The sequence below is a fragment of the Anoplopoma fimbria genome, chromosome 16 (genome assembly GCF_027596085.1).
Source record: "Anoplopoma fimbria isolate UVic2021 breed Golden Eagle Sablefish chromosome 16, Afim_UVic_2022, whole genome shotgun sequence".
In the NCBI taxonomy this organism is placed as follows: Eukaryota; Metazoa; Chordata; class Actinopteri; order Perciformes; family Anoplopomatidae; genus Anoplopoma; species Anoplopoma fimbria.
The window spans coordinates 22,211,488-22,237,309 of record NC_072464.1 but is presented as its reverse complement, the minus strand read 5'-3'; the positions used below and the strand labels follow the sequence as shown (position 1 = coordinate 22,237,309).

The 25,822-nt window shown below is 38.7% G+C and overlaps 1 protein-coding gene across 1 annotated transcript; it reads left to right on the top strand.

The window, feature by feature from the left end:
- On the top strand, positions 1-24,452 carry fer1l6 (fer-1 like family member 6). The gene is made up of 46 exons (XM_054615423.1): positions 1-35; positions 1,082-1,167; positions 2,119-2,230; positions 2,492-2,546; positions 2,920-3,051; positions 3,154-3,216; positions 3,487-3,565; positions 3,684-3,840; positions 4,658-4,844; positions 5,649-5,750; positions 5,876-5,966; positions 6,139-6,256; positions 6,365-6,590; positions 7,258-7,366; positions 8,066-8,300; positions 9,286-9,406; positions 9,498-9,598; positions 10,485-10,587; positions 10,842-10,961; positions 11,347-11,499; positions 12,078-12,249; positions 12,733-12,857; positions 13,300-13,434; positions 13,550-13,699; positions 13,800-13,910; positions 14,356-14,416; positions 14,815-14,915; positions 15,181-15,406; positions 16,555-16,703; positions 16,797-16,919; positions 17,003-17,045; positions 17,651-17,695; positions 18,413-18,510; positions 18,659-18,787; positions 18,880-19,020; positions 19,238-19,365; positions 19,468-19,638; positions 20,829-20,983; positions 21,993-22,135; positions 22,559-22,647; positions 22,755-22,853; positions 23,050-23,170; positions 23,250-23,370; positions 23,458-23,615; positions 23,695-23,795; positions 24,272-24,452. The coding sequence occupies exons 1-46, from the start codon at positions 1-3 to the stop codon at positions 24,450-24,452; spliced, it is 5,661 nt and encodes a 1,886-aa protein (XP_054471398.1).
- The last annotated feature ends 1,370 nt before the right edge of the window (positions 24,453-25,822 follow it).

Here is a 25,822-nt window from a genome sequence, read left to right as displayed (position 1 = left end):
ATGGATCCCACAGAAAGTCCTAGAACCAAGCAGCGGTGAGCAGTTTAAAGGATTTTTGTTTTGTAATATTTTGTTGCATCTTACTGACTTCTCTGAACAACTTCTGAGTAACATTTAGCGAATCCCTGCAGGATTTATTGTCAGTTAAATGAAATACTTTAAGATTTCAGTTGAAGTTTTATTTCTTCCTGTTCTCAGAAATCGATGGTGGAGGAAGAGTAACACAAAGTGAAAGATGTAAAAAAATATTCAAATAAACAAAAATATAAGAAAATATGGAAAATTTTAGACATGCAATTCTAATGGACACTTACGTTAACATTCTGTTTCACAATGTACTTTATACAATTCAATAAAGTACTTCTCATTAAAATCACAAACACACGGTCATGGTTTATGGCACATGTTACAAAAAAATATTAATTTCAATTGTATTAATCCCTTAAAATGTTTTTATAATAGTGTAATTAAAAAATAACTTAAAGGTTGGTTTTAGAAGGAATACTTGAAGGGAATTTAATCTAATTCATTTTTCCTTTCATGCATTTTTGAGGAGAAACGCTAATGCTTACTGCGACCATTCATAGGAGCAAAATAATTTTTCTGAATCAGAGTTAGTGATCCGAAAAAGTGAATAACATACATACAAACTGACTCAACAAAAAACAAAAAGACCAAAGTCATTTGTCTGGAACAACTCTGTATTATGACTGGGCGAAAATAATTCAAGATATTGATATTGATATTGTAGTGTTAAACAATAGCATAAGTAGCACATTTAAATGAATGCTGATATTGTTAGGCTATATGAGTAAGTTTAGAATTATTCAAATTGCTGATTCTTACAGAATAAAGCCAACATACAATGAATTGTAATTGATATCGGGTTTTTTAAGAGAAAAGTGTTGAATGCGCCAAGTTCTCCTCAATCACTTAAGAACAAATCTATTCGTCTGAGTGTTTCTTGCATGAGGCCCTTTGTTTCATTTAAGCGCTGTAGTTGTATTTATCTCACAGCAGAGAAAGGATTGAAAATATGATTTTCTGACAACTTAAAGTAATCTTCCTCTTCTGTGAGCAGAAAGGCTAAGTTGATGTTTGGCCTGAAAGGGAAGAAGAAGAAGAAAGTCAACACAGACCTGGTCCTGGCAAACAAGGGAGCTGTGGGTGAGGCCTGGAAAACAAACACACACACACACACACACACACACACACACACACACACACACACACACACACACACACACACACACACACACACACACACACACACACACACACACACACACACACACACACACACAATCTTGGTTATATTAACAATGAACAATAGAGTAAATATTCCTGTCATATCACTGTGGCTTAAACTAACCCTTGTCAAACAGTCACATGTTTAGAATGGTGTAACAGCAATTATGGGTCATTTCGAAATTAATTCACCACGGGACGTAATTGTCCCTGAGTGCTAATAAACACCTGTCAAATGATTTTAAAGTCATGTTCTCCTGCGGTTCATAGACTTTTTTTTGGACCTTTTTAAAGAATAAATTTAAGAAAAAAACGGCAAAAAAGATATTGTTGAATAAAGCCAATTGTTTGCCAAGATAATTTGTTAAAATGCATAAAACAATCTCACCGACCTTTCCCACTAATAGGAAGCTCAGAGTACATGAAGTTAGACAGGAACTTGATTTTTCTTGGCTACAAAATAAAGTCTTTTTTTAGACCTGAGAAAAGTTAACTGGAAACAAAAGCTGTGTCCAAAGAAAACATATTTTTCCATATTGCAAGGCCTGTCTCCAACAAAATGATGTTCCCATACAACAAAAACAACACTCTCAGTTATGACCTCCTCTCTACTTGAACTCAAAACTTACTTGTGATACATCAAAAGCAATCGCAAACATCATCAAATTTTGTGTTTTGAACTGTTTCAAACTGCGACAGTAATCTGGGAGAAAATATACTTCCCTCGAAGCGTAAATGAGAGTGGGCTCAGTGGTTACGGTTAGGGTTAGTCTCAAGGAAATGACTGCAAGTCAATGTAATGTCCCCAAAAATGACCAAATGAAAAGTTTGTGTGTGTTTGATGTGTGTTTGTTTGATGTGTGTGTGCAGACAGTGAGGCGGAGGGGCCTTCTGAAGCATCTGCCCTGCTGGAGGGAGAAAACCCTGAGGACCAACCAGAAACCTCTGCAGTCAGAACCAGAATAATACCCAACAATAAAAGGTATGAAGTATTCACATTACATCACTTTAATAGACAGTATAGTGTGGGAGCAGATACTGGATTTATTTTGGAAGCTAAACTGATATGGTTATGTACGTCTTCCAAAGCTCTCTATGCATTAGTGCCTCTTGGTGCAATTGAATACAAGCAGTAAAAGTAAAATATAGTATCTACCAGCATATCAGGATTCATTTGATTTGCTAAAAATAGATACACTGTTGGATCACATTGAGACACTGACCTGCAGTGAAACTTCCACAGGGCCAAACTGAAGACATGCATCCAGAAGAGTGAAGCGAAACCCCAGAGCTTCCAGGTAACAGCATACAAGGACACACAGTTATGGACTATATTTGGGTTGTATTATTATTTCAAATGTAAGATTAAACTTAAGCAATTCTCAGTGGAGCTAGGTGGAGTAGAAACAGCTCATCATGAAAGAAAAATGTAGAAATGATAAGAGAAAACTTGAAAACAAGTGACCATTTTAATGCATGAAGACAAACAGAAATAAAGACAAAACAGCACACATTTATGATGCACACAGTTGATGAAAGACATTCAAATATGTCAAAATATGAAGAACAAATGCATGTATATGTAAAGCATAATTGGCCTAATTGGGTATCATTTCTGATAATATCCTTTTTATCTGTGCAGTGGTATGTAACTTGTTGTCTTGCCTCTAGATTGCCATTAACATCACGGAGGCCAGGCAGCTGGTGGGAGAAAACATCGACCCCAGTGTGGTGATTGAGATCGGTGATGAGAAGAAGCAGACTTCGGTTAAAGAAGGGACCAATGCTCCCTTTTACAATGAGGTCAGAATGAATCCTGAATAACCTGGTTACTTTAATTACTGGATTGACCCCAATTTATTAATATGTGTCCAATTGTCCCTCTTCTCTTCTTCTTCCCATCAGTATTTCGTGTTTGACTTCTTTGCCTATAAAGATGTCTTTTTTGACAAAGTCATCAAGCTGACGGTGAGTAACAAACCCGATAAGATAAGATACGTTTAGATGTAATGTTTGTGATTAGTTAGACAAAAGGAGTTTTTTTCTATTTGTAATGATCTGTAAGTGAAATACATATTGTTTCCATAAAATGTCTGAATGTGTCATCTACAGTCATATTTAAAAAAATGGGAAATTAAACTAAATGTTTTGTTTGCTTTCATGGTCTTGTAGTTTTGGGTTGCCAGGTTCAGTTTCAAGCTTTCGCTCTGTCTCTTCTGCGTATCTCACTCTTTCCAGGTGATGCACTCCAAGATGCTGAGGAGTTTCTCTATTGGGTCCTTTAAGCTGGATGTGTGGACAGTCTACAAACAGCCAGGTAGCTCCGCCTCTTTGTGACATGTCTCTCAGTTTACCGAGAGAAAAGGTTAACAACAAGCGCATTCAGTGCTTCCCATCCAGAGCTCAATCAATTGTCTTATTTCTCGCTCCCTCAGGTCATCAGTTCACCAATAAGTGGGCAATGCTGACAAATCCTGGTGACATTAGCACTGGGGTCAAAGGTTATGTCAAGTGTGACATCAGCGTCTCAGCAAAGGGGGACGCCATACAGCCTGGACCAAAAGCGAGTGATGCTGAGGAGCAGATAGACAAGTATGATATCTTTCTTTTTCTCCTAAATTGTATTTTGCAGTGTTCCTGCTTTGTTAGACTAGTTAGGTGTTCTTGAAAAGGTAACAGAAACAGAAACAATATGGGGGAATTATGTAATAGTAGCTGCAAGGTAGATTCTGACATACAACATCAATAGCATCTTTTGGAACAGTATGCTTTCACCACTCAGTTTAAAATGTCCCACTGTCATTTTAAGCTTCAATTTCTCCTTCTTTGAGAAAAACTTAAATTAATTAAATTAAATTAATGGAGCAATATGGCCAAATAATAGAAGATAAAACAACAGACAACAGCACAGAATGGAAACAAAAAAAAACGGTTCTCACAGTAAGGAAAAAAGGGATTGCCTGTTCGACCAATCTTCCTTTTAAAATCCAAATCATTGTCCTTGTTAAACCGATATGTTTGGATAAATTCAGCAGCATCATAAAACTCAGCTTGAGTCTGTCCCTTAATTTCATTGTTTTTCCTCAAACCATCTAAAAAAGGCAGCCATTTGAGACGTTAACCTCCTAAAGTTAAAGTGATTAGTAACGTTTTAAAATGTTTTTCAATTTAATTTAAATATAGAATAAAAACTAAACTGACGATTAAAGAGATTGAATTTTAAGCAAGTAAAGTTCAGTGCAACCAATTTTACCAAGTTTTACCATGAAATAATCAGGTTAAAAAAATGAATCCTTGTTGGTGGAACCAGTCTTAAAGTCATTAGCCTGGCTTTAGACTTGCTGTAATTAGTTTTCTCTCAAGTTTTTGCTGATCAACCCTGGTTGATAAAAAGTCTTCTTTTCCTCAGGAACCTGCTGATACCAGAAGGTTTTCCCTCCGAGCGTCCCTGGGCTCGTTTCTTTGTGAAGGTGTATCGAGCTGAAGGCCTTCCACGGAACAACTCCAGCATCATGGCCAACGTCACCAAGGCCTTCATAGGAGACAACACCGCCCTCATAGACCCATATGTGGTGGTGGGCTTCTTCAAGCAAGTGGTGGGTTACAGATAGACTTTTAACATTTAGACATTTAAATATATGCTCATTTAAAAACTAATCGGGAAGCTGATCTGAAGCTAACAGCAGCTTGATTTTCCTGTTTTCTGCCACATAAATCACGTTTAAACTAAACATGGTTAATGTTTACATAGATGTCAGTTATTGAAATTGTCTACAAACACATCAACACTGCTCCCAGTAGACCACACACACACCAACACTATCAATTCACTCTTGCAACATCAATGTTTACGGAACTGTGCAATATCAATATTTTCTATATGCAATAACGTGAATTAAACAGTTAGTTTTAACTTATTATATTTTGTTTGCATATAATATTTTGCCTTTTAGTGTTTATTTATTTATTATATATAATTACTCCTTTCAACCCTGAGAAAAGCACAGATCTCATGTCCACTACTTATTTCACAATAAAAGCCCTAAACATACACACTGTAACTGTTCACAAGAGAGAAACTCAAATTCACTCAGAACATTTTGCTAAAAGGAAACTCAATAAAAGCCTGTGCAACAACCTTAACACTGATAATCTGGTCGCTTTCGGTCTATTACATGATTGTTTTATTTTATCTAATCCTCTTAATTATATAGACCTAAAATGCATCACTACTGCATTGTCGTTAGGAAAGGGACTTATTTTTATGACACTTTGTCTTCTTCGTTTTTTTAAATATCAGCTCCAAAACCATCTATTTGCTATAGTTCCACTTTCAGGCACTCATATTTAGCTTTTATTTAAAGTTGTTTAATTGAAGCCTGCATCCCTTTGCCTCTCAGGGTCGAACATCCACTCAGAAGTCCACAGCAGAGCCGGCGTGGAATGAGCAGATCGTCTTCATAGAGATGTTTCCCCCTCTGTGTCAGAGAATGAAGATCCAGGTCTGAGCGTTATTATTATGTGGGAGGTGGACAGACTGACAATCGTCAGATTACACCGCAAATTGTCTCTTATATGTAATCGTACAGGAATATTACAGCATGCTGACTTTTCTCCGCCTCCACAGGTCTGGGATGAGGGGAGCATGAGCGACGTTGCCATAGGAACCCATTACTTTGACTTGAGGCGCATCTCCAATGAACAGGATGGTGACAGAGGTGAGGAGAGACAAAGGGGGGAGGAAGGGAGCAGAGATCAAGTCATATAGAAAGACGGAAGACTTTAGGGGAATGAGAAATATTTAGAGGGGAAATAAGAATCATTGCGGTAATCGTTGGTTTAAACATGATGTTGTTTGTCTCGCTCCATCTTATTCTTTTCTTTCTCCAGGGTTTTTGCCAACTTTTGGTCCTGCATGGATCAACCTGTACGGCTCTGTGAGGAACGGATCCATCGGTGATGACACAGTGGAGCTCAATGAGGGCATCGGAGAGGGCGTGTCCTACAGGTCAATGTTGAATACATTCAATTATGAGGGAAGAAAATGACTTATTTAACTAAATTATCTAAGAACTTACCAACAATACCACACCAACTCATTTCTTGCTGGGGTCAGGGGTCGCGTCTACATGGAGCTGGCGGTGGAGATCCTATCAGGAGGATCGGGCTCGGAGTCCAAACTCAGCAGAGTGGTGAAACCGTTGAAAGATGCCAAAGCGGGAAAAGGTGGAGGGAAGGATGGTAAGACTCCTGCAGGAGGAGGAGGAGCAGCAGCAGGAGGAGCAGCTGATGATGACAAAGGAAAAGCTGCAGAAGTCCTGCCGGTGGAATCTCCTCCTGTGGTGAGAAGGGTTTTTATTTATTATTATTATATTCCTTTATTGATCCCCATGGGGGAAATTCGGGTGTTGCAGCAGCTCAAATACATAGAAAGATAATAAATACACATATTATACAATAAAATAAAAATAAAAAACAAGAATAAAAATAACATACAGTATATCCACATGGGGTGGGGGCTGGTCAGCATAATTTGAGTAACATCCTAAATATTCACCAACATAGAAACCTGATGTAGTATTTTATGAATACTACATGGTTTTGTCACGACAATTGGTTATACATATGACAAGTTTGTGCCTTTTTTGGGGGAAATTTGTAAGTGACTCTAAATACTACAAGACCCATTTTTATTCAAAGAATCAATTCTTTTTCATAATTTCTTACTGTTTGCACTGATGATTCTGAAGAGTTTTGCATCCATAGACATGCTGCAGTTGGTTCAAGTTGAGTTGATTCTGCAATTAATGTTGCATCGTTTGTTTCTGATTGCAGTGACAATCAAAGTTTTGTTACTATGCAATACATGCTGAAAATAATATCACTAAATCCCTCCTCATTCTTTAATAACACTCATCATTCTCAGGTCAGGGATGTTCCTCATTATGACGCACAAAAAAAAAAATCTTCGACACTACAGGTAAATTAATAAATGTTTTCTTTTTCCAGATGAATGCCGACAACAACGAGAGCTTTCTGCTCTTCGGGGCGGTATTGGAAGCCACCATGATTGACAGGAAGATCGGAGACAAGCCAATCAGCTTTGAGTTCTCCATGGGTGAGTCACTAAATAAACTGCTCTCACCCTTTCACCTCCTTCTCTTTACTCTTGTTGCTTTTAATAGAAACACCTCGTGCACTGAAGTAAATATTATACATAACGCTGTCTTTTGAAGAAATGTTCAGTTTCATATGTCTGATACATTTTTTGAGTTGTCTGTTATTTTGCCCACTTTGCAATTATCACTGAAGCCAAGAATAAAAGCACAGTTGAGTGGGTTTAATTCCTAAAACAAGTAAAATGTAAATAGTATGGGCTAAAAATATGTTAAAAATGTAAGTACTAATTATGCAGAATAGCCAATTTCAGAATATAGTAAATTGTATGTTATTGGAGTAGATTTGATGGACTTATTAGAGTGTATTTCACCTAATTTTGCAGCTAGTAATTGTGAGGTTAATTGTAAATCTTACATATACATTTTATTTATACACATTTATTTTATACTGCTTGTGGTAGATTTTGAATTATTATTGATACAATGATATTCAAATATATTTCTTGATAACATTTTGTCTTGCTATCTGAATCTGTACAGTAGCTGTAGTTATTAAATAATTGGAGTGCAGGAAAAGTTAAGTACATGTACCTTAAAGTTGTACTTAAGTACAGTACTTGATTAAATGTACTTGTTGTTTTCCTCTACTACTGTGATGCATAAAGAAACCCTCCTCCTCTCTCTGGTTCCTCCCTCAGGTAACTGTGGTAACGTCTTGGAGCCTCCAGAGAAACCCTCCGTCCCCGTCCCCAGTCCTGCTGTCAGGAGGAGAAGAGCGCTGGAGGTCCCAGACAGCGGTGACATCACCGGCTCCTCCTCTTCTCTCAGCACCTCCCCGACCTCCCCGCTCCTACCCAGAGACCTTCAGGACATGCCCTTCACCTCCAAGTCCACCACGCCTCCGCAGAAACCGCTCATCGTGGAAGGAAACAAGTTGAGTCGCTTTAATGTTTTTTGGGATTCTTGATGTTCTGTTGAGCCTTGAAGGATGTTTGATGTTCTTCTCCTTGTGTGTAAATGATGTACATTGTCTCAGACACTGCTGAAGGAATCACCTCATTTTTTAATGCAATAATTGGCCTTTTAATTGGCCTTTGCTCGGATCTAAAATGATATACCACTGTAGAATTAGGCTGATCTGCATCTACATAAATAAAACCTCATCTGGACTCACCTCTGCAAAGGTGTATCTTTTGAAGCCAGGAAAATACCAAGTGCAAGCAGGTGAACTTCTGTATGATTTAGACTGCATTGCAACTTGTGCTCCAGAACACTTTGCATGGCCTTCAAGCTACTTATAGTCTATAAGTAACATTTTAGCAGAAAAGTGGCCACTGTGACTACAAAATTACATTCTTGACCATTCTTGTAAAACAGTTAACCCAAGATCCACTTACTCACTTAAATTTTTTCAGGCACTTTCCACCACATACTCAAACATGCATTTTCCTGAGCCTTTCGAGGTATAATTAGAATTTCTTGAAGTTTGTTTTTTAGTTGAGAAAGTGTTGTCTATATTGCTCATGAATTCAATAATTTATTTTTTAAGTGTTATTTTGTTATTTTGAGAGTTACAATTTCAATGTAAGTGTTTAAATTCAACTTAAGTTATACAGCATTTAATAATTCGAACTAGATGACTGATGCCTGAAATCAAATCTAAATATTGAATATTATTGATTCCACTAGTTATCGCGACTCTTTTGCATTTAGTTATTAGCAGTCAGAGAAGGGAACAGAAGGGGATTTGCTCCTTTTCCTCAATTTATAGCTAGATGGTCAGTGATGTGATCATGGTGCTTTTGAGTTCCTGTGATGAGGAGCGTTCTTTCTAACTTTACAACATATTGCTCTTTATTGTTTTCTCGCAGTTAATTTTTGTTGATAACCGTGTTTGCATGTATGTGTGTGCATTCAGGTACTACATGTATCTTCCCCTGGAGAAGCAGAAGCCGTGCATCAATGTGCTGAGTCACTGGGAGAACAGAACCTACCGACTCTACAACTCTAACATGCTGGACAATATAGCTGTGCTGTTTGTATGTACACACTCATACTTCATTTGTATGTTCAGGAATTTTTAACAGTACAGTGACCAACTAAAAAAAACTAATACTTATTGTCTTTTAGGAGGAGGGTGTCGCCAGTGCAGCTGAGCTCCACAAGAAGTCAGATCCAGGGGCGGAGCAAATGCTCAAAACCATCCTCAAAGAATTCTGTATGGACGCCAGGTAATTCAGACGATCTAATCAGAACTTAATAACACTGTTTGTGTCTCCTAACAATGGTGGGAATGTCTTAACATCATTGCTTTAGGGGAGACACTACAGGCAAAAACATTTATTTTCATGCACTGGTCAATGTCGAGATTTTGGTCTATTTTGCTTCCATAACATGTCTTCTTTGAGACTTGTGGAAAGAAAACATCCAGAATACACATTCAGGTGTTCATTTTACTACTTTGTTTATTTGCGCTTGTAGATTTCTCCTAAATTCACCAAAAGTTACCATCAGATAATGCCTAATTTCCATATTAACACATAATATTTCCATGAACTAATACAAAATATAATTGATGTAAGTAATCAACAGGTGAAGTTTCATGGTGATATGTTTTTAGTTAATTTTGTTACCCTATTTACCTGAAGTGTCTTCAAATGTATGTAATTCAGCAATACATTTTGATTAAATCCTGATCGGGAAATCTCCACTTCAGTAGCACTTACATTCACCAAACTTTACAGTTCCATTCCGCTCTATATTCTGAAGGTTTTTACACAGGGTTTTGTTCATAAATCATTGATAGCCTGATTTATACAACATTTATTTTGTTACTAAAAACAGTTGATATATGGAGTGATACAAAGAGATATTCAAAATACTCTCTGTAGAAACCTTTGACTTAATGTCAGCAAATGCAAATTAGCACATATTTCATAAGATAATGCATCATTTGCATGTTTAAACGTAACATTTTAAGAAACTTAAATTGCCTAAATGAGATTTTTCAACTGGTGAAGTTTCATATAAGTTACATTTTATTACCCTATTCACCTGAAGTGTCTCCCCTTAAACACTGAAAAGGACTGATAGCCAAACTGTTCTCCGTGTCTGCAGGAGTTTCATAGCAGCAGCGGAGGCCAAGCTGAAGGCAGAGATAAAGTCGAGCTACCTGACACAGCTGGACAGGAAACGCCTCACCATGTGTAAACAGGAATTGGTGGGAAAATATGCTGAAACACACACAAACTCATAATTCTTCCCCGATACTTCTTTGCCATGAGGCCTTAGGCGAAGACCTGTCAAGTTAATTTATTCCTAGTTTTACAGTTCAGTGGATTTATGACTTTGTTATTAATTAGGACTGCCAATGTTTTTTAGTGCCAAATGTGAGACCTTTACAAAAAGAAATCTTTATGAAAGACAACAGTTCACTTAAAATGTGTTTTGTGTGTGTTTGTGTGTGTGTTGCAGGAGAGTATGATAGGAGAGGCCCAGTCGGTGGTAGAGAGGAAGAGAAAAGCTGGTGGTGTGAAAGAGATGCTGCAGCACGCAACAAAACTCACTCAGAAACTACGCTTCCTTGTGGAGGAGGTACGGGACTCAATGTGTGTGTGTGTGTGTGTGTGTGTGTGTGTGTGTGTGTGTGTGTGTGTGTGTGTGTGTGTGTGTGTGTGTGTGTGTGTGTGTGTGTGTGTGTGTGTGTGTGTGTGTGTGTGTGTGTTTTATGCATTAGGGCGGCTGTGGCTTCCTTGTGGATGGAGAGTCTGATGGTGGACTCATGGTAGCTGTGTGTGTGAATGGGTGAATGATATGTAATACACTACTGTGTGTGATGTCTGCTAAATGACTGTGTGTGTGTTTGATTCAAGTACATCCTAATAATTTGTGTGTAAAACATCCCTGTTTTTACTTATTCACCTTGTACATCCAACCTTTTCTGACACACACATGTGCACGCCTTCATCCTCTGCTGCAGCCCCAGCACATGGTGCCCGACGTGTTCGTGTGGTTACTAAGCAACAACAAGCGAGTTGCATACGCTCGGCTCCGTGCCAGAGACCTGCTGTACTCCAGCAGCAAGGAGGCCCGAGGAATCCACTGTGGCAAGATAATAACACTGTTCCTAAAGGTAAACACACACACCCATGACCTAACATTTTAATGTAGAATGAGTACAATTTTCCTAAAAAACTTAAATAACTTAAATAATCCTTCTCAATCATCACTTCCAGTTCTGGTGTCGTTGAGCCGGGGCCAATTTTGAATGTTGTGTTAAAGGGGACATAACATTAAAAAACTATTTTTCTTTGCTTGTGCACATACATTTGGGTATCCTCAACCTGTTAAATAAAACAAATCTGTCAGTATTTTTTGTTGTCTGACTAGATCCAAAAACATGTGATTCAACGAGCCAATCAGAGCAGACTGTACTTAAAGAGACAGGCACTAAAACAGAGCGTTTCAGACAGAGGGTGAATACAGGTATATTCAGAAAGACATTATGAGAAAAATAAGTGTCTTTTGAACATTGAAGTATTTAAACACCTTTTAGTAGAAATGTTAAAATACAAGAATGAACCTAAAAATTATTATAAAATGTCCCCTTTAATAGCAACCGACAAGCCCTACTCATTCTCCCTTTAAGTATTTCTTAATGTAGGAACACTGGCAGAGATAAACAGTTTGTATGTGTTTGAATGTGTGCAGCCTCCAGGGAAGCGTACTGCAGAATTGTCAGTCCAGGCGAAGGTGGATGTGTATCTGTGGTATGGAACCTGTTTGGACTCCGCCCACATGCTGGACGACCTACCTGCGGGGTTAAGTTCGGCCACAGGGGGCGCTGACGCCAGCTGCCCTCCAGCAAGTCTGCTCTGTGCGGGTAAAATATTTCATATCATGTATTTTCTTTTTGTATTCGTTATAGTATTGTGATTTTTATTTTTTTTTATATAGGTGGACACTTTAAATAAGCCCAGTGGGCTTTCTGCATCTTCCTGCACTGTAATATCATTTATCAATGTTATGTTTATTATATTTTTCAATTGTGCAAATAAACTAAACTAAACTAAACTAAACTAAACTAAACTAAACTAAAGAGACAGACAGACCATTACAATCCCTCCATGTTTCTGCCTATTTTTGGCATTTTGTCTTTGACCTTCACACATTGCAAACTGGCAACACAATGTCAACAAAATTATTAATACCTGCTACCAATTCTGTCTCTAGTATTTGCTTCTTGCATTTAAATCATACAATAACTATGGTAAGAGGAAAAATACGTGTTTGATATGTGTGTAATGTGATGCATTAAAGTCACCCTAAACTACATAATATGTTGCATGTTGGTCTGCGTCTCCAGAGCAGCATAAGTTCCAGCTGAGGTGCCACATGTATCAGGCTCGTGGTCTCATCGCTGCCGACAGCTCCGGCCTGTCGGACCCTTTTGCCCGAGTCACCTTTCTGTCACACAGCCAAACCACCAATGTAAGTGTTTGTTTGTGTTCCTCGAACGTCAGTAACGTTTCTATGGGATGCTGATGATTGTCGATGTGGTCAAACTGCAGCTTGTGCCTATAGTTTTACAAGATATTCTTCAATTCATGGAGACAAACAAAGAAAGGCCTCTGGAAATGTAGTGAGGAATGTTGACGCAGCTTATGGAGAAAGGTCAGAATGTAACCTGAGTGTTGATTTGTTAAATGGCACAAAAGAGTACTATAAGGATCATAATTAGTTAATAGTAGGACTTAATAGTTAGTTTATGGTCTTGTTAAAAGTTATTGTTTGATAAATGCTTTTAATTGCATCTTACAGCGAGTATGTTTATGTCTCCTGAGCTGGCACTGTCCAGGTCTTATTTGTGTCTTTTGTGTGTGTGTGTGTGTGTGTGTGTGTGTGTGTGTGTGTGTGTGTGTGTTGCTGTCAGGTGATCAGTCAGACTCTCAGTCCGACATGGAATCAGTGTTTGCTGATGAGCTGCCTTCTGATGAGTGGAGATCTGCAGCACATCCAGGAGGAACCGCCGCGCATTCTCATCGAGGTGTACGACGACGACGCTCTGGTAAAGCTACGTAGATGGATTTATTGATGAATGAATCCAGTAATGGTTTAATGTCTTAGATATTTTGTAGCTTGATAGACCTTGTGACCTCTTCTCTCTGGTTTACCGGCTGCAGGGTAAGGCGGAGTATCTGGGTGCCACAGTGGCGGTGCCCGAGGTCCGTTTGACCTCTGACCCCTACACTCCTCCAACCCTCAAGTACAGCCCGCTGCACTGCGGCAGCCAGCCGGGAGGAGACCTGCTGGCTGCGTTTGAACTGCTGCAGGTCAGTAGACGACCGTTTGGTTTTCCTCACGATGAGGCGGTGTGAAACCGGAATGAAGAATGTAGAATGACAAACACGTATCATTGTGATGAATGTGTAGATCCATGGAGAGTCTGGAGAGCAGAGTCTGCCGGCGTTGGAGAAACAGGAAGGAGGCATCTACACGGTTCCTGCCAACATCAGACCGGTTCTCAGCACCTACAGGCTGGAGGTATGGCTTCCTGTGTTTGTGTGTGTGTGTGTGTGTGTGTGTGTGTGTGTGTGTGTGTGTGTGTGTGTGTGTGTGTGTGTGTGTGTGTGTGTGTGTGTGTGTGTGTTAAAAACGATTTATTTGTGACCCAAAGTTTTTTTTCTGGAATAAAGTTTTGTTTCATCTGTTCCATAAAAAACACAAGTGCCTGTTTTTTTTTTTTCTCTTGAGAAGCTTTCATGCAGCAGTTATTAAAATAGAAATGGTTGTTTTATTTTTTGTATTATTTCTTTCAACATAGCAATTAAATTACACTTTTTGCCTTATAATCCAACCCAGGCACATTGCTATAATAAACCTCTGTGTGTGTGTGTGTGTGTGTGTGTGTGTGTGTGTGTGTGTGTGTGTGTGTGTGTGTGTGTGTGTGTGTGTGTGTGTGTGTGTGTGTGTGTGTTTTGTCCACCAGGTGTTATTTTGGGGTCTGAGGGAGCTGAAGAAGGTTCAGCTGCTGTCTGTTGATCGCCCACAGTACACACACACACACACACACAAACACATATAAACACACACACACACACACACACACACACACACACACACACACACACACACACATTTGTTTGACCAACAAAACACAGGTATCATCACACACAAGACTGTATGCTTACGGAGTTGTATTCCTATATCATTCCATAACAGTCCGAGATAAAATCCTGTATACTGTCCCATTATGATCCTCATTAAAATCCCCAAATATCACAAATACAGATTGTATAAATGCATAATCACTTTCTGTCCTTATACCCTTGGTTTTTATTCATATTCAGAACAAAGTGGAAGAAACCTCAGCAAGGATCCTTAATGGGAAACAGGATCCTAACATCCAGTTAAATTACTCATTAATCACTCCCCTCTCTCTTTCTCTAGGTCTTCATCGAGTGTGCAGGTAAAACATTGCGTTCCTCCGTCATTCAGAAGTACAAGTCCAACCCAAACTTCACCACGCTGGTGGATGCCATAGAGCTGGTAAGACCAATACAGCATTAATAGACCTTATTGATCACCTTGTGTCTGAATGAGAGCAAATTCCTGCAGGTTTTATAAATCTTATGCAAAGCTGATAGAGAGCATATTAATGCCCATGGTTTGGAATTAAATGTTCAATAAACACATGTCACAATGTATTTGCTCATGTAGTGGACTATATAACAATCCCTGGATGGAGTCTGACTGAATCAACACATTTATTGGATAATTAATGGAATTTTGAATCTTCTCTGCCGTCCTTTAGGAGTTACCAGAGAACGAACACCTCCACCCTCCTCTCAGCATCACCGTTGTGGACTGGCGGGCGTTTGGTCGCAGCACGTTGGTTGGAAACCACATCATCAACAACCTGAAGGCCTTCAAATACACTCCACCTCCGGCCCTGCCTGCTCCCATACAGACACACGAACCACCCAAAGTCACAGAGACGCCCGGACCTTCACTGCCACCAGAGCCACAAAGCACTGAGGGTAATACATGTGTGTGTCTGTGTGTGTGTGCTTTGCTATTATTAGTATGGCCAACAATTACTATCACATTTTCCTCCTGTTTCCACTTGTCCGCTGTCTATTGTTATGATTTGAAAGCAGACAAAAAGCTGCAGTAACATACAGTGATTTTACGGCCAGATTCAAAGCCATCTTTTCATATTTTTACATAAAATAAAATAAATTCAAAAACTCTTTTCAAACATACGATACAGTATACTTTCTCGTCCTTCATAGGAAAATTATCTTAGACTCAAATGCTGCATGCATGATAGTCATAATAAAAAAGAAACAGAGAAACAAAGGAACATGTATTAAAACACATCACAACCACACATTACACATTTTACACATATTAAATAAACACCAGTAAGAACAAGCAACATATTGCACACTTGAAGGAGATGTTCTTAGACACTAATATACCAGGTACTCAGAGCAAATAAACAATATAAGTATAAAGTAGTCCCTTCACTAGATATTTTTTTTTTGTCAGTATGCCTAAAATGATAATGATGATAATAGAGTGCTGCAGGAATGAGTCTTAAAACCCAGAACGAGTCAGCGTTATTGCACTTATTGCACACTGTGTGGCTTGATGTCAACGTGTTTTTGGTTAGAAGTCAGAATAAGGTCTGTGGTTAACACAAGCTCAAGAGATTTTAACGTTTTGTACTATGACATAGCAAAATGTCATTAAAAACCCCTCACGAATTTTGAAGCTTTTATGTTGCTGACAAATATCTAAAAGAGACCACAAAACTTCATCACGCCAACCAGTCATCATTGTGTTGACTCGTGCTCATGCTATCTCGATGCAGTTTGTTTATAGACTAACTTTTTAAGTTCTGCTGAATGCATTCATGCCCCAAAAGCCATTAAAGTGGGGTTCACATGTGAATATTATCTTGCTGAATAGTATCATAAACGTTTGTTTGCCACAGATCTTATTTTCATAATGCCATATTCCTAAATCCAATAGAAAAATTCTAATATTACTTTTTCGATAACTTCTGTGTTGGCCTTCAAAAACACGTCATCCCTGCAGAACTCAGTTAATAATCCTCCTATCCAGTGGCCCCACTGATCTTGTCTCACAGGAAGATCGATCTTTGTCTTTCGTCCAATAGGACTGTACCAATCCGCTGGAGACACCAGTTTGTCTGCAACACTAACAAATCAAGATTTCCTCATCACCGTGGAGGATGAAGCCCCGCCTCCACCTCCAGCCCCACCCACACCAAAGGAAGAACCCAGGAAGAAAAGGGTGAAAGCTGCTGCATTTATAACTAAATAAATAATTAGGTTCCTATGGATCCCATATATCAGTGTCTAACTATTCTTTGCACGTGCATGTATTTCTTAAATCCAGGACAGCCAGGCAAAGAGCACTCGTGGTCGTTCCACCAAGCGGAAGAAGAGGACCATCGCTGACGAATCAGCAGAGTGTGTCATCGACTGGTGGTCCAAATATTATGCATCTGTGGAGAAACAGGTAGATCTGATTCTTTGAGTCTTTTCTTCAAAAGATCTGAAACATATTTAAATTTGTTTTAACTTGAACCTGTTTTTTTCCAGGCCAAACAGGACGGCTCTCCATTCCCCGAGGTCTTTGATAAAGGTAAGAACTCCACTCATGTGACATTACATATGTTCTCTGAAAAAGTCATCTGCAATGATATTTAAAAACAAAGGTAATTTCTCTTTCATTTTGTCTCAACTGACCTTTTGTCCTGAATGCAAAAATGTGTTCTTGCTGGCCTGAGTTGCTTGAAAATCTCTCTTTGATCACTCATTAAAGAATCTGTTGTCATTGACTTGCAGTTATGGTTATTATGTTGAAGTCTTTGCGAACAGAAAATAATGATCTGATCAGGGAGTACAGTTTGCAACTATTTGATGCTTCAGCAATTGTCTGATTCCAGAAACATTACATTTAGTAAATGTCGAAATCTTGATAATAGCTGTATTAAAAGTCAGTATAGTGGATTAATGTCACAAAATAGGAATGAATTACCATAAAAAAGAGTCGGCGAAGAAAAATAAATTTGCTGTATTTGTATTATTCAGGTATTTTAGCGTGAATGGACATCTTGCAGAAACACATGTTACTTTTACTACAGATACTATCAATTTAAGTCTGATATAAATATGTGAGTAAAATGGTCTCAGGAAGGGTTATCCCATTATTTTCCCCACACACACGCACATTGTTGTGCATTGCAGCTTCGCCGTACCAGGGCTTGCTCAGCGATGGAATAGACTCCTTAGGTAAGGAACAAAGATGCTTAAAATGCAGCTAAAACAGTTGTGTCATTAAAGTTAGAGTGTGGGACTTTCACCTTTAAATAAACATCCGTTACATTCAATTATCAATAATAGAATTACTCTCACTGCCAGCAGGAGGAGACAAAAGTTACACTCTAGCTTTAAGGGACATAAAGCACGTTCAAGCCATTTCTACCCTTTGTTAAAGGAAATCTTTTGCTTGGTAACCTGTTTACTGAAAACTGGAAGCTGTGGTGACGGACTGCATCTTAATGGTTTTTGTGGTACTACCATGTAGATCATTTAGGATGCCTTGCAGCTACCACTGTTACCCTCCTGTGGTGGAGGCCACCTTATGATGGGGGATCAGTGTGGTTTTCTTTAATGTTCTGGTGGGCAGCATGTGAAATGTTTCTGGCAAATCCTCCGGTAAGGACAGAGAGATTTAAGTGGTAACAATTGACACATAACAGGGAAATCTTTCATTTTGTGTGTTTCTTCTGGTGGAGATGAGGGCGACTGGGTTTAAATGACAGACGTCACTCGTAGGTTTCTAAATGGCAGTTTGCAGCATGGCGTTTCTGGTGTGTTCCCCACTATTAAGCGCTTTGACAACACAATGCAAAAAAATAAATGTTTTTGCTTTCTCTTTACATCTATGCCACAGTGCTTTGTGTCAGTGTTGACCACTGAAAACATCTCTTGATTTTGTTCCATCAGTCAGCAGCGTCTCGGATGGAGACAAGAAGAAGAAACAGAAAGGAAAAGGAACCCTGGAAGCAAACCTCGGTCCGGCTGCTAAATTAGCCACACTCAAGGTACTCTGTGCACAAACACTGCAGGTTCAGTAAGACCACAGCAAGACTCTCTCTGAAAGAGCGCTCCAAGAATCAAAGAGTCAATCATGTTGTTGTTGAGTGAAGTATGGGATTCTCAAATGAGCATTAATTGATGATCTCTGTGCAGCTGTACAACAAGGAGCTGGAGGCAGAGTTTGGCCCTTTTGACGATTGGGTGAACACGTATGAGCTTTTCAGAGGGAAAGCCAACGAGGAAGAGGGGGCGACGGAGGAGAGATTCGTTGGCAAATTTAAGGTGAGACGTTAAAGGTTGAATGTCCTCTATGGGAACCACTGACATATCATCGCTATTGATCTAATCCACTGTGTGCGTTATCTTCTCTGCAGGGCCGGTTCTGCCTGTATAAACTGAATGAGAACAACGAAGAGGACTGGGACGAAGACACTGACATCGGGGACTTCAGAGTCAACAGAGGAATCCCTCCCAATGGACTGCTCCAAGTCCTCATAAGGGTTTACATCGTCTCTGTGCGTCCTCATTTCTAATGTTCTTTAGACGTTAAAAGTGTTTACTATGAATGTTCTTGCACAGCTGTTGAGGGCATCTCAGCATAAATGTACCTAATATGCAGTCTGAAGAATTAAGTCTGTTAATGTTACGGAAACCATGAAATCCCATACATACGGTTCAAATACAGAACCCTAAACTATATCAACATGTTAAAGTTCTCTCCTCCCCCTCCAGGCGTCTAACCTGCACCCGGCCGATCCAGACGGTAAGGCGGACCCTTACATTGTTCTCCGACTTGGCAAGGACGAAATCAAAGACCGAGACAACTACATCCCCAAACAGCTGAACCCTGTGTTTGGAAGGTGCTTGACCAGCTGACTATTTCTGTGTTTTAATTCCGAGCCCCGGTAGTTTCATGTTTTAAGCCTGACAAAGAGCTTCTCCTTTTTAAATCCTGATTCCAGATCTTTCGAGATGCAGGCTTCATTTCCCAAGGAGTCTCTGCTGTCGGTGGTGATCTACGACCACGACTTGGTTGGAGGTGACGACCTGATAGGAGAGACTCGCATTGACCTGGAGAACCGGTTCTACAGCCGACACAGAGCCACCTGTGGACTCCCTACGGAGTACAGCATGTGAGTCTGGGCTTCCTGCTGCTGCCTCTTTATTTATGGTTGAAAGACAAACTTAGAACAGCTATCGCTTTGCAGCAAATTTAACGGAGACCACTTCGTCATCTCTTGATGAAGTTGGAGAAAGGCTGAGGAGCAAGTCCATTTAAACACAAGCTTTACATAATGAAAATGAATCAAGTTTGCAAAACTAAGACTCTTTTCAGCTATTGATTGTAAAGAAACTATGGGTTTAACTACAGACTGGTTGGGCTGGGAACCAGGCAGCTAAACCACATTAGACCTCCACCCAAGGCAGAAAAAAGCAACAACATGTTTTGTTCGTAACTTTAATATGTCTAGTTTTTTAATGGATGGTTGGATACAAATATTTTACTATAAATTTATAATTTTTTTGGTATATGTTTGGATCCAAACCGAAAATTGTGAAAATGTAGGCTTCTCCAAAAGGGAAAACATCTGTCTCATCACATGAATCTCTAGAAATAATGATCACAGTGTCACCAGATTTAGACTGGATGTTCACAGACAGTAACTGAATACATTAAAGCAACTATTTCATCAAAACCTTCGGCCATCTATGAAATGCATTTACTTAATTTCATATGAATTACAGGCGGAAATTATTCAGGAAATAAAAAATCCAAAAAGTCTGTATATGTATGTCCGTCATTATTAAGATAAGGAGACCAGTTTCCAAAAAGTACTTTATATGTCCTGAAGTCTGCCATCTTATCGTATAAGTAATAATAGGACAGATGTGAAAATATAATTTAATTTAGAAACAGCTAGGCACCGTCAGATGTCGATCATGGTTAGCCTTAATCCTTTTCTACAAATCTTTTAGCATGACTTTTACAGATTAACTGAGAATCTAAAATGATCCCTAAATACTTATGTTACTTGTTCAATAAGGAGTTTGCCTTAATTCTAACATTCAAGGATGCTGTTGCAGGTTACTTACAACGTTTGTGATCCAGAGTTATGTTTTCCACTTGGTTCATTTAGGTTGAATACTCATCCTGCTGGTTGGAGTAACTCTTAATTAATACCCAGTTCATCTCTCTGCTCTTATTTGGTTCATTTTCATCTGATCAAACACGTTAAAGGAGGACAAACTTAAAACGTTGTCATTTCCATGATACTAAAACAGGTTACTGTGCCTCCTCTGCTGTTCCCTGTTTGTCTGGTAGTGACGGGTATAATGCCTGGAGAGACTGTCTGAAGCCGTCAGAGCTGCTGTCTAAACTGTGCAGAGACAACGGTCTGGACGAACCTCAGTTCAGACCAGGACGCATCACTGTGGCTGACAAAGTTTTCATTGGAAAGACGTGCTTTATGCACGAAGGTAAAGACGAGACAGACTGCTTATTGCTCTTGGTCTTGCTCCATTTAGCATTGATAAGCACCATATAAACATTTAATACATGCTTTATAACACACCATAAACGATGCAGACAAATGCACTGTTATTCTGAATAGTCATCTTTGTAGTTCAATGTCAGAGCCATTCTGTTTTAATGTTTCAAGCATAGAGCTGTCCTTCCGTTCTCAACTTTTTTATTGTCGTACCATTATATTATTTTTAGTTCATTTTAATAACATAATATACTATGACTTTTTATGACATAATATACTATGACTTTTTTCATGATTTCTTAATAAATACTATACTGACTTTATCATGAATTTTTACGACATACTATATTATGACTTATACATTACTTTTTATGACTTACTATACTTTGACTTTTTAAATCTTTTATGACATACTAAACTGTGACTTTTATTTTTACTTTTTATGACATACTATACTATGACTTTTTTATGACATACTATACTATGACCTTTTTCATGACCTTTTTATGACATACTATGCTATGAATTTTTATGACATACTATACTATGACTTTTTATGACTTATAATTCTATGACTTTTTACGACATAGTGTACTATGACTTTTTTCATAACCATTTTATGACATACTATACTATGACTTTTTTATAACATACTTTTGCTTTATTTACCGGTTGTCCGTCCCATTATTTTTAAGGCTTTATCTCAGGAACACCTGGAGTGACATCATTTTGCACAAACGTTCACTTGGACGCAATGATGAACTGACTAGTTTTTAATGGTCAAGATTACTGTTACCTCACAAAACACTTTTGTGGCCATAACTCAAGAAGTCTTGTGCTAATTCTGGAAATTTCACCGAAAATGTCTAAAGGGATAAAATGATGAATGGATGACTTTTTGGAGAGACATGGACGTTAAAAGCAACTGGTCGTCGGAGGCCTACTACCATGAGGTAGACCTACTTGATGATAATCTTGTGTTTTGTAACATGTCCCAGATGAGCCGTTGGAGTCCTATGAGCACTTGTCCCTGAGGATCCTGCATCGTTGGTCGGAGATCCCAGTTGTGGGATGCAAAATGGTACCAGAACACATTGAGACCAGAACTCTGTTCCACAAGGCTCGGCCTGGCATGGACCAGGTAATTTTCCACACTATACACTAATTATTTTTTTACAAAACTTTTCTTCAGACACTAGAAAATAATTTTGCCTTTGATTGTCTTCAATATTTCTATCTGTTCCATCAGCCTCAATCTTTCAAATTAAAAGCTTAATTTAAAAAAAATGAATCTGATACAAAAAATAAAAAAAGGAGATGAACAATATAGATTTAAAAAATGGTAGATTGACTTCAAACTCACTAATAAAATATTCTGCTTTTATTCTGAAAAACCGAGGCAAATACAATAATTCTAATAGTAGCAGAGCACAATTAGAGACAGAGAATGCTAATATTTTTATAGTTGTTCAGTAGCAACATTTCTCTTTGCAGAAGCTTCTTTTCAGCACCAACTCAAGACAGGAAACAGTTTTTGATTCTTCTCTTGTGTTTGTCTGTGAAGGGTCAGGTCCAGATGTGGATAGACATGTTCCCCATGGACTTACCTCACCCGGGACCTTCAGTGGACATTTCACCTCGTAAACCAAAAGGGTGATTGCTGTTTTCTCAGTACCTGGGGGTTAATCTTTTAAGCCTTCATTCAACAATATTTGTTTTTGAAAAAAGTGCGTCTAACACTCCAATGTGTGTTTATTCAGGTACGAGCTGCGTATCATCATCTGGAACACAGAGGATGTGATTCTGGAGGACAGCAGCTTCCTGACCGGTCAGCAGTCCAGTGATATCTACATCAAGGGGTATCTACAAGATCTATCTCTATCTGTTCCAAATGGAGATGTTTGGCAGACTCATAACTTGCTTTTAATTTGCCGATTCTAACTATTACATATTACCTTTTGCAAAAATAAGTTGTTGGCCTACTACTTTTCCCTTCGTTTTGATGTCGTTAAAAATCTCTATGTAAACACTGCCACTGTTGATCTTTCTCTGTAGCTGGTTGAAAGGTTTGGAGGATGACAAACAGGAGACGGACGTCCACTACAACTCTCTGACTGGAGAGGGAAACTTCAACTGGCGCTTTGTGTTCCCCTTCAGCTACCTGCCTGCTGAGAAGGTACCTGAACGCTGCTGAAATAAGTAAGACCTGCAAAACGATATCACATTTCCTATCTTTTCTTCTCTCTCTCTAACAGGTAATAGTGGTGAGGAAGAAAGAGCATATTTTCTCTCTGGATAAATCAGAGCAGAAGCTTCCTGCTATCCTCAGCCTGCAGGTCTGGGACTTCGAGACGCTCTCCTCTGACGACTTCCTCGGTAGGTGTGACTGCTTCTAAATGCGTTATCTGTGTTTCTATATTTGTATGTTTGACTAATACAGGTGTGTTTGTGTGTGTTGCGTAGGCACGGTGGAGTTGGACCTCCACTGTTTCCCCCGAGGGGCAAAAACGGCAAAGTCGTGCAAGATGGACATGATGACGGACGGGACGGAGAGGATCTCCATCTTCCAGCAGAAGCGAGCGAGAGGCTGGTGGCCCTTCATCAAGTCTGGAGAGCTGACGGTACGTACACCACACACTGTACAAACTAATTAGTTGAGACTTTTGATTGATAGGTGTGGGTGCTCTCTGTCTCTATCAGGGGAAAGTGGAGGCGGAGTTTCATCTTGTGATAGCTGAGGAGGCCGAGAAAAATCCTGTCGGCAAAGCCCGCAAGGAGCCGGAGCCGCTGCCAAAGCCAAAGTAAGAGTCTGGCATTACTCTCTCTGAACCAAATCAAGTCTGGTGTGTGAGTTCTCTTTTTATGGTGTGATCTTCAGAGGTAGGAGCTCATTAGATAAGATAATCCTTTATTAGTCCAATAGCGAAGAAAACAAGTACAAAAAACGAAAAATACAATATATATTTAGTTTGAAAGGTTTGATATACTGTATATTATGGCACATATGAGGTAGGAAATAGAAAGTCTTTCTATTGCACAGAGTATTTATATTGCTCATACAGACATTGATATTGATACTGATATTGCACATGAATGAATAAGTAATTTGCAGGGGTTTTATAAGGTTTGTGCTGTCTTTTGGGAGCAATCACGAGGCACAGTGTGGGCAAATGTGACTAAAAAGATGTTTAAAACCAGAAATAAACACTTCTGAAAATATGAATGCTGCTAAATGTACTCCTGAATAAAAGGACATAATTTCTCGCTTCTCTCACAGTCGTCCGGACACCTCCTTCTCGTGGTTCGTCAATCCATTCAAGTGTTTCTTCCACTTGGTGTGGCGGAACTACAAGAAGTACATCATCATCGCCCTGGTTGTCTTCATCACAATGCTGTTCCTCGCTCTGCTGTTCTACACGCTGCCGGGAGCAATTTCTCAGAGGATCGTCAGCGGATAACGCACAATCACAGAGAATCACACTGTAGTTCTGAACATCTACTCAAAGTCATGGATTGGATGGACTTTTAGATGATGCAATTTCCCCTCAATATGAACAGGAGGGATGAAGATAACTTATTTTGAAGGTTTCTACATATATATACACTTTAAAATAATGTTTATGTTTATAGGAGAATTAGTTTATTAAGTATAAGATTCTGAATGTTAAGGTGTTTTTATTTGAATGCATGAGTTTACAGTTGGTCTCCTGATCCGTATCAGGTGCTCTCTTTTTGTGTGTAGGGATAAGGTGTTTGTCAGTTTAAACGTGATGAAGATCCACCATGAAATGAAACATTGTCATGTATGCTCAATAAATAAGCGATATAAAAGTTTTAGCATGCAAGACTTTTTGGATTTCCTATAACTCTAGAGGGAACTAATTGTGATGTGCACTCTGTTCATCCAAAGCTATTATGAGACTCCATGACTTTTTTCGACATATTATTGTATGACTTTTTTTGACATACTATACTATGACTTTTAAAAAACTTTTTCGACATACAATACTATGACTGTTGTCAACGTACTATAATATGACTTTCTTTTTGACTTTTTTCGACATACTATAGTGACTTTTTTTCGACATACTATAGTGTGACTTTTTTTCGACATACTATAGTGTGACTATGGTGACTTCGGGAGCAACTTGGGGTTATAGTGTCTTTTTTGCCCAAGGACACATCGACTGACATACTATAGTGTGACTTTTTTTTTTCCACATACTATAGTGTGACTATAGTTTTTTCTATAGTGTGACATACTTCCACATACTATAGTGTGACTATAGTATAACTTTTTTTTTTTTCGACATACTATAGGTGACGACATACTTTTTTCCACATACTATAGTGTGACTTTTTTTCGACATACTATAGTGTGACTTTTTTCGACATACTATAGTGTGACTATAGTGTGACTTTTTTTTTTTCGACATACTATAGTATGACTTTTTTTTTTCTATACTATAGTGACGACATACTATAGTGTGACTTTTTTCGACATACTATAGTATGACTTTTTTCGACATACTATAGTGTGACTTTTTTTCGACATACTATAGTGTGACATACTGATAGTGTGACATACTATTTTTTCGACATACTATAGTATGACTTTTTGTGACTATTTTTCGACATACTATAGTGTGACTATTTTTTTCGACATACTATAGTGATGACTTTTTTTCGACATACTATAGTATGACTTTTTTTCCACATACTATAGTGTGACTTTTTTCGACATACTATAGTGTGACTTTTTTCGACATACTAGTGTGACTTTTTTTCGACATACTATAGTGTGACTTTTTTCCACATACTATAGTAT

Bases quoted from the DNA above. Each gene is read 5' to 3' on its own strand.
- fer1l6 (XM_054615423.1), top strand. From the start codon at position 1: ATGGATCCCACAGAAAGTCCTAGAACCAAGCAGCG. The intron at 6,591-7,257 runs GTGAGAAGGGTT...TTCTTTTTCCAG, and splicing joins CGGTGGAATCTCCTCCTGTG to ATGAATGCCGACAACAACGA. The intron at 22,136-22,558 runs GTAATTTTCCAC...TTGTCTGTGAAG, and splicing joins CTCGGCCTGGCATGGACCAG to GGTCAGGTCCAGATGTGGAT.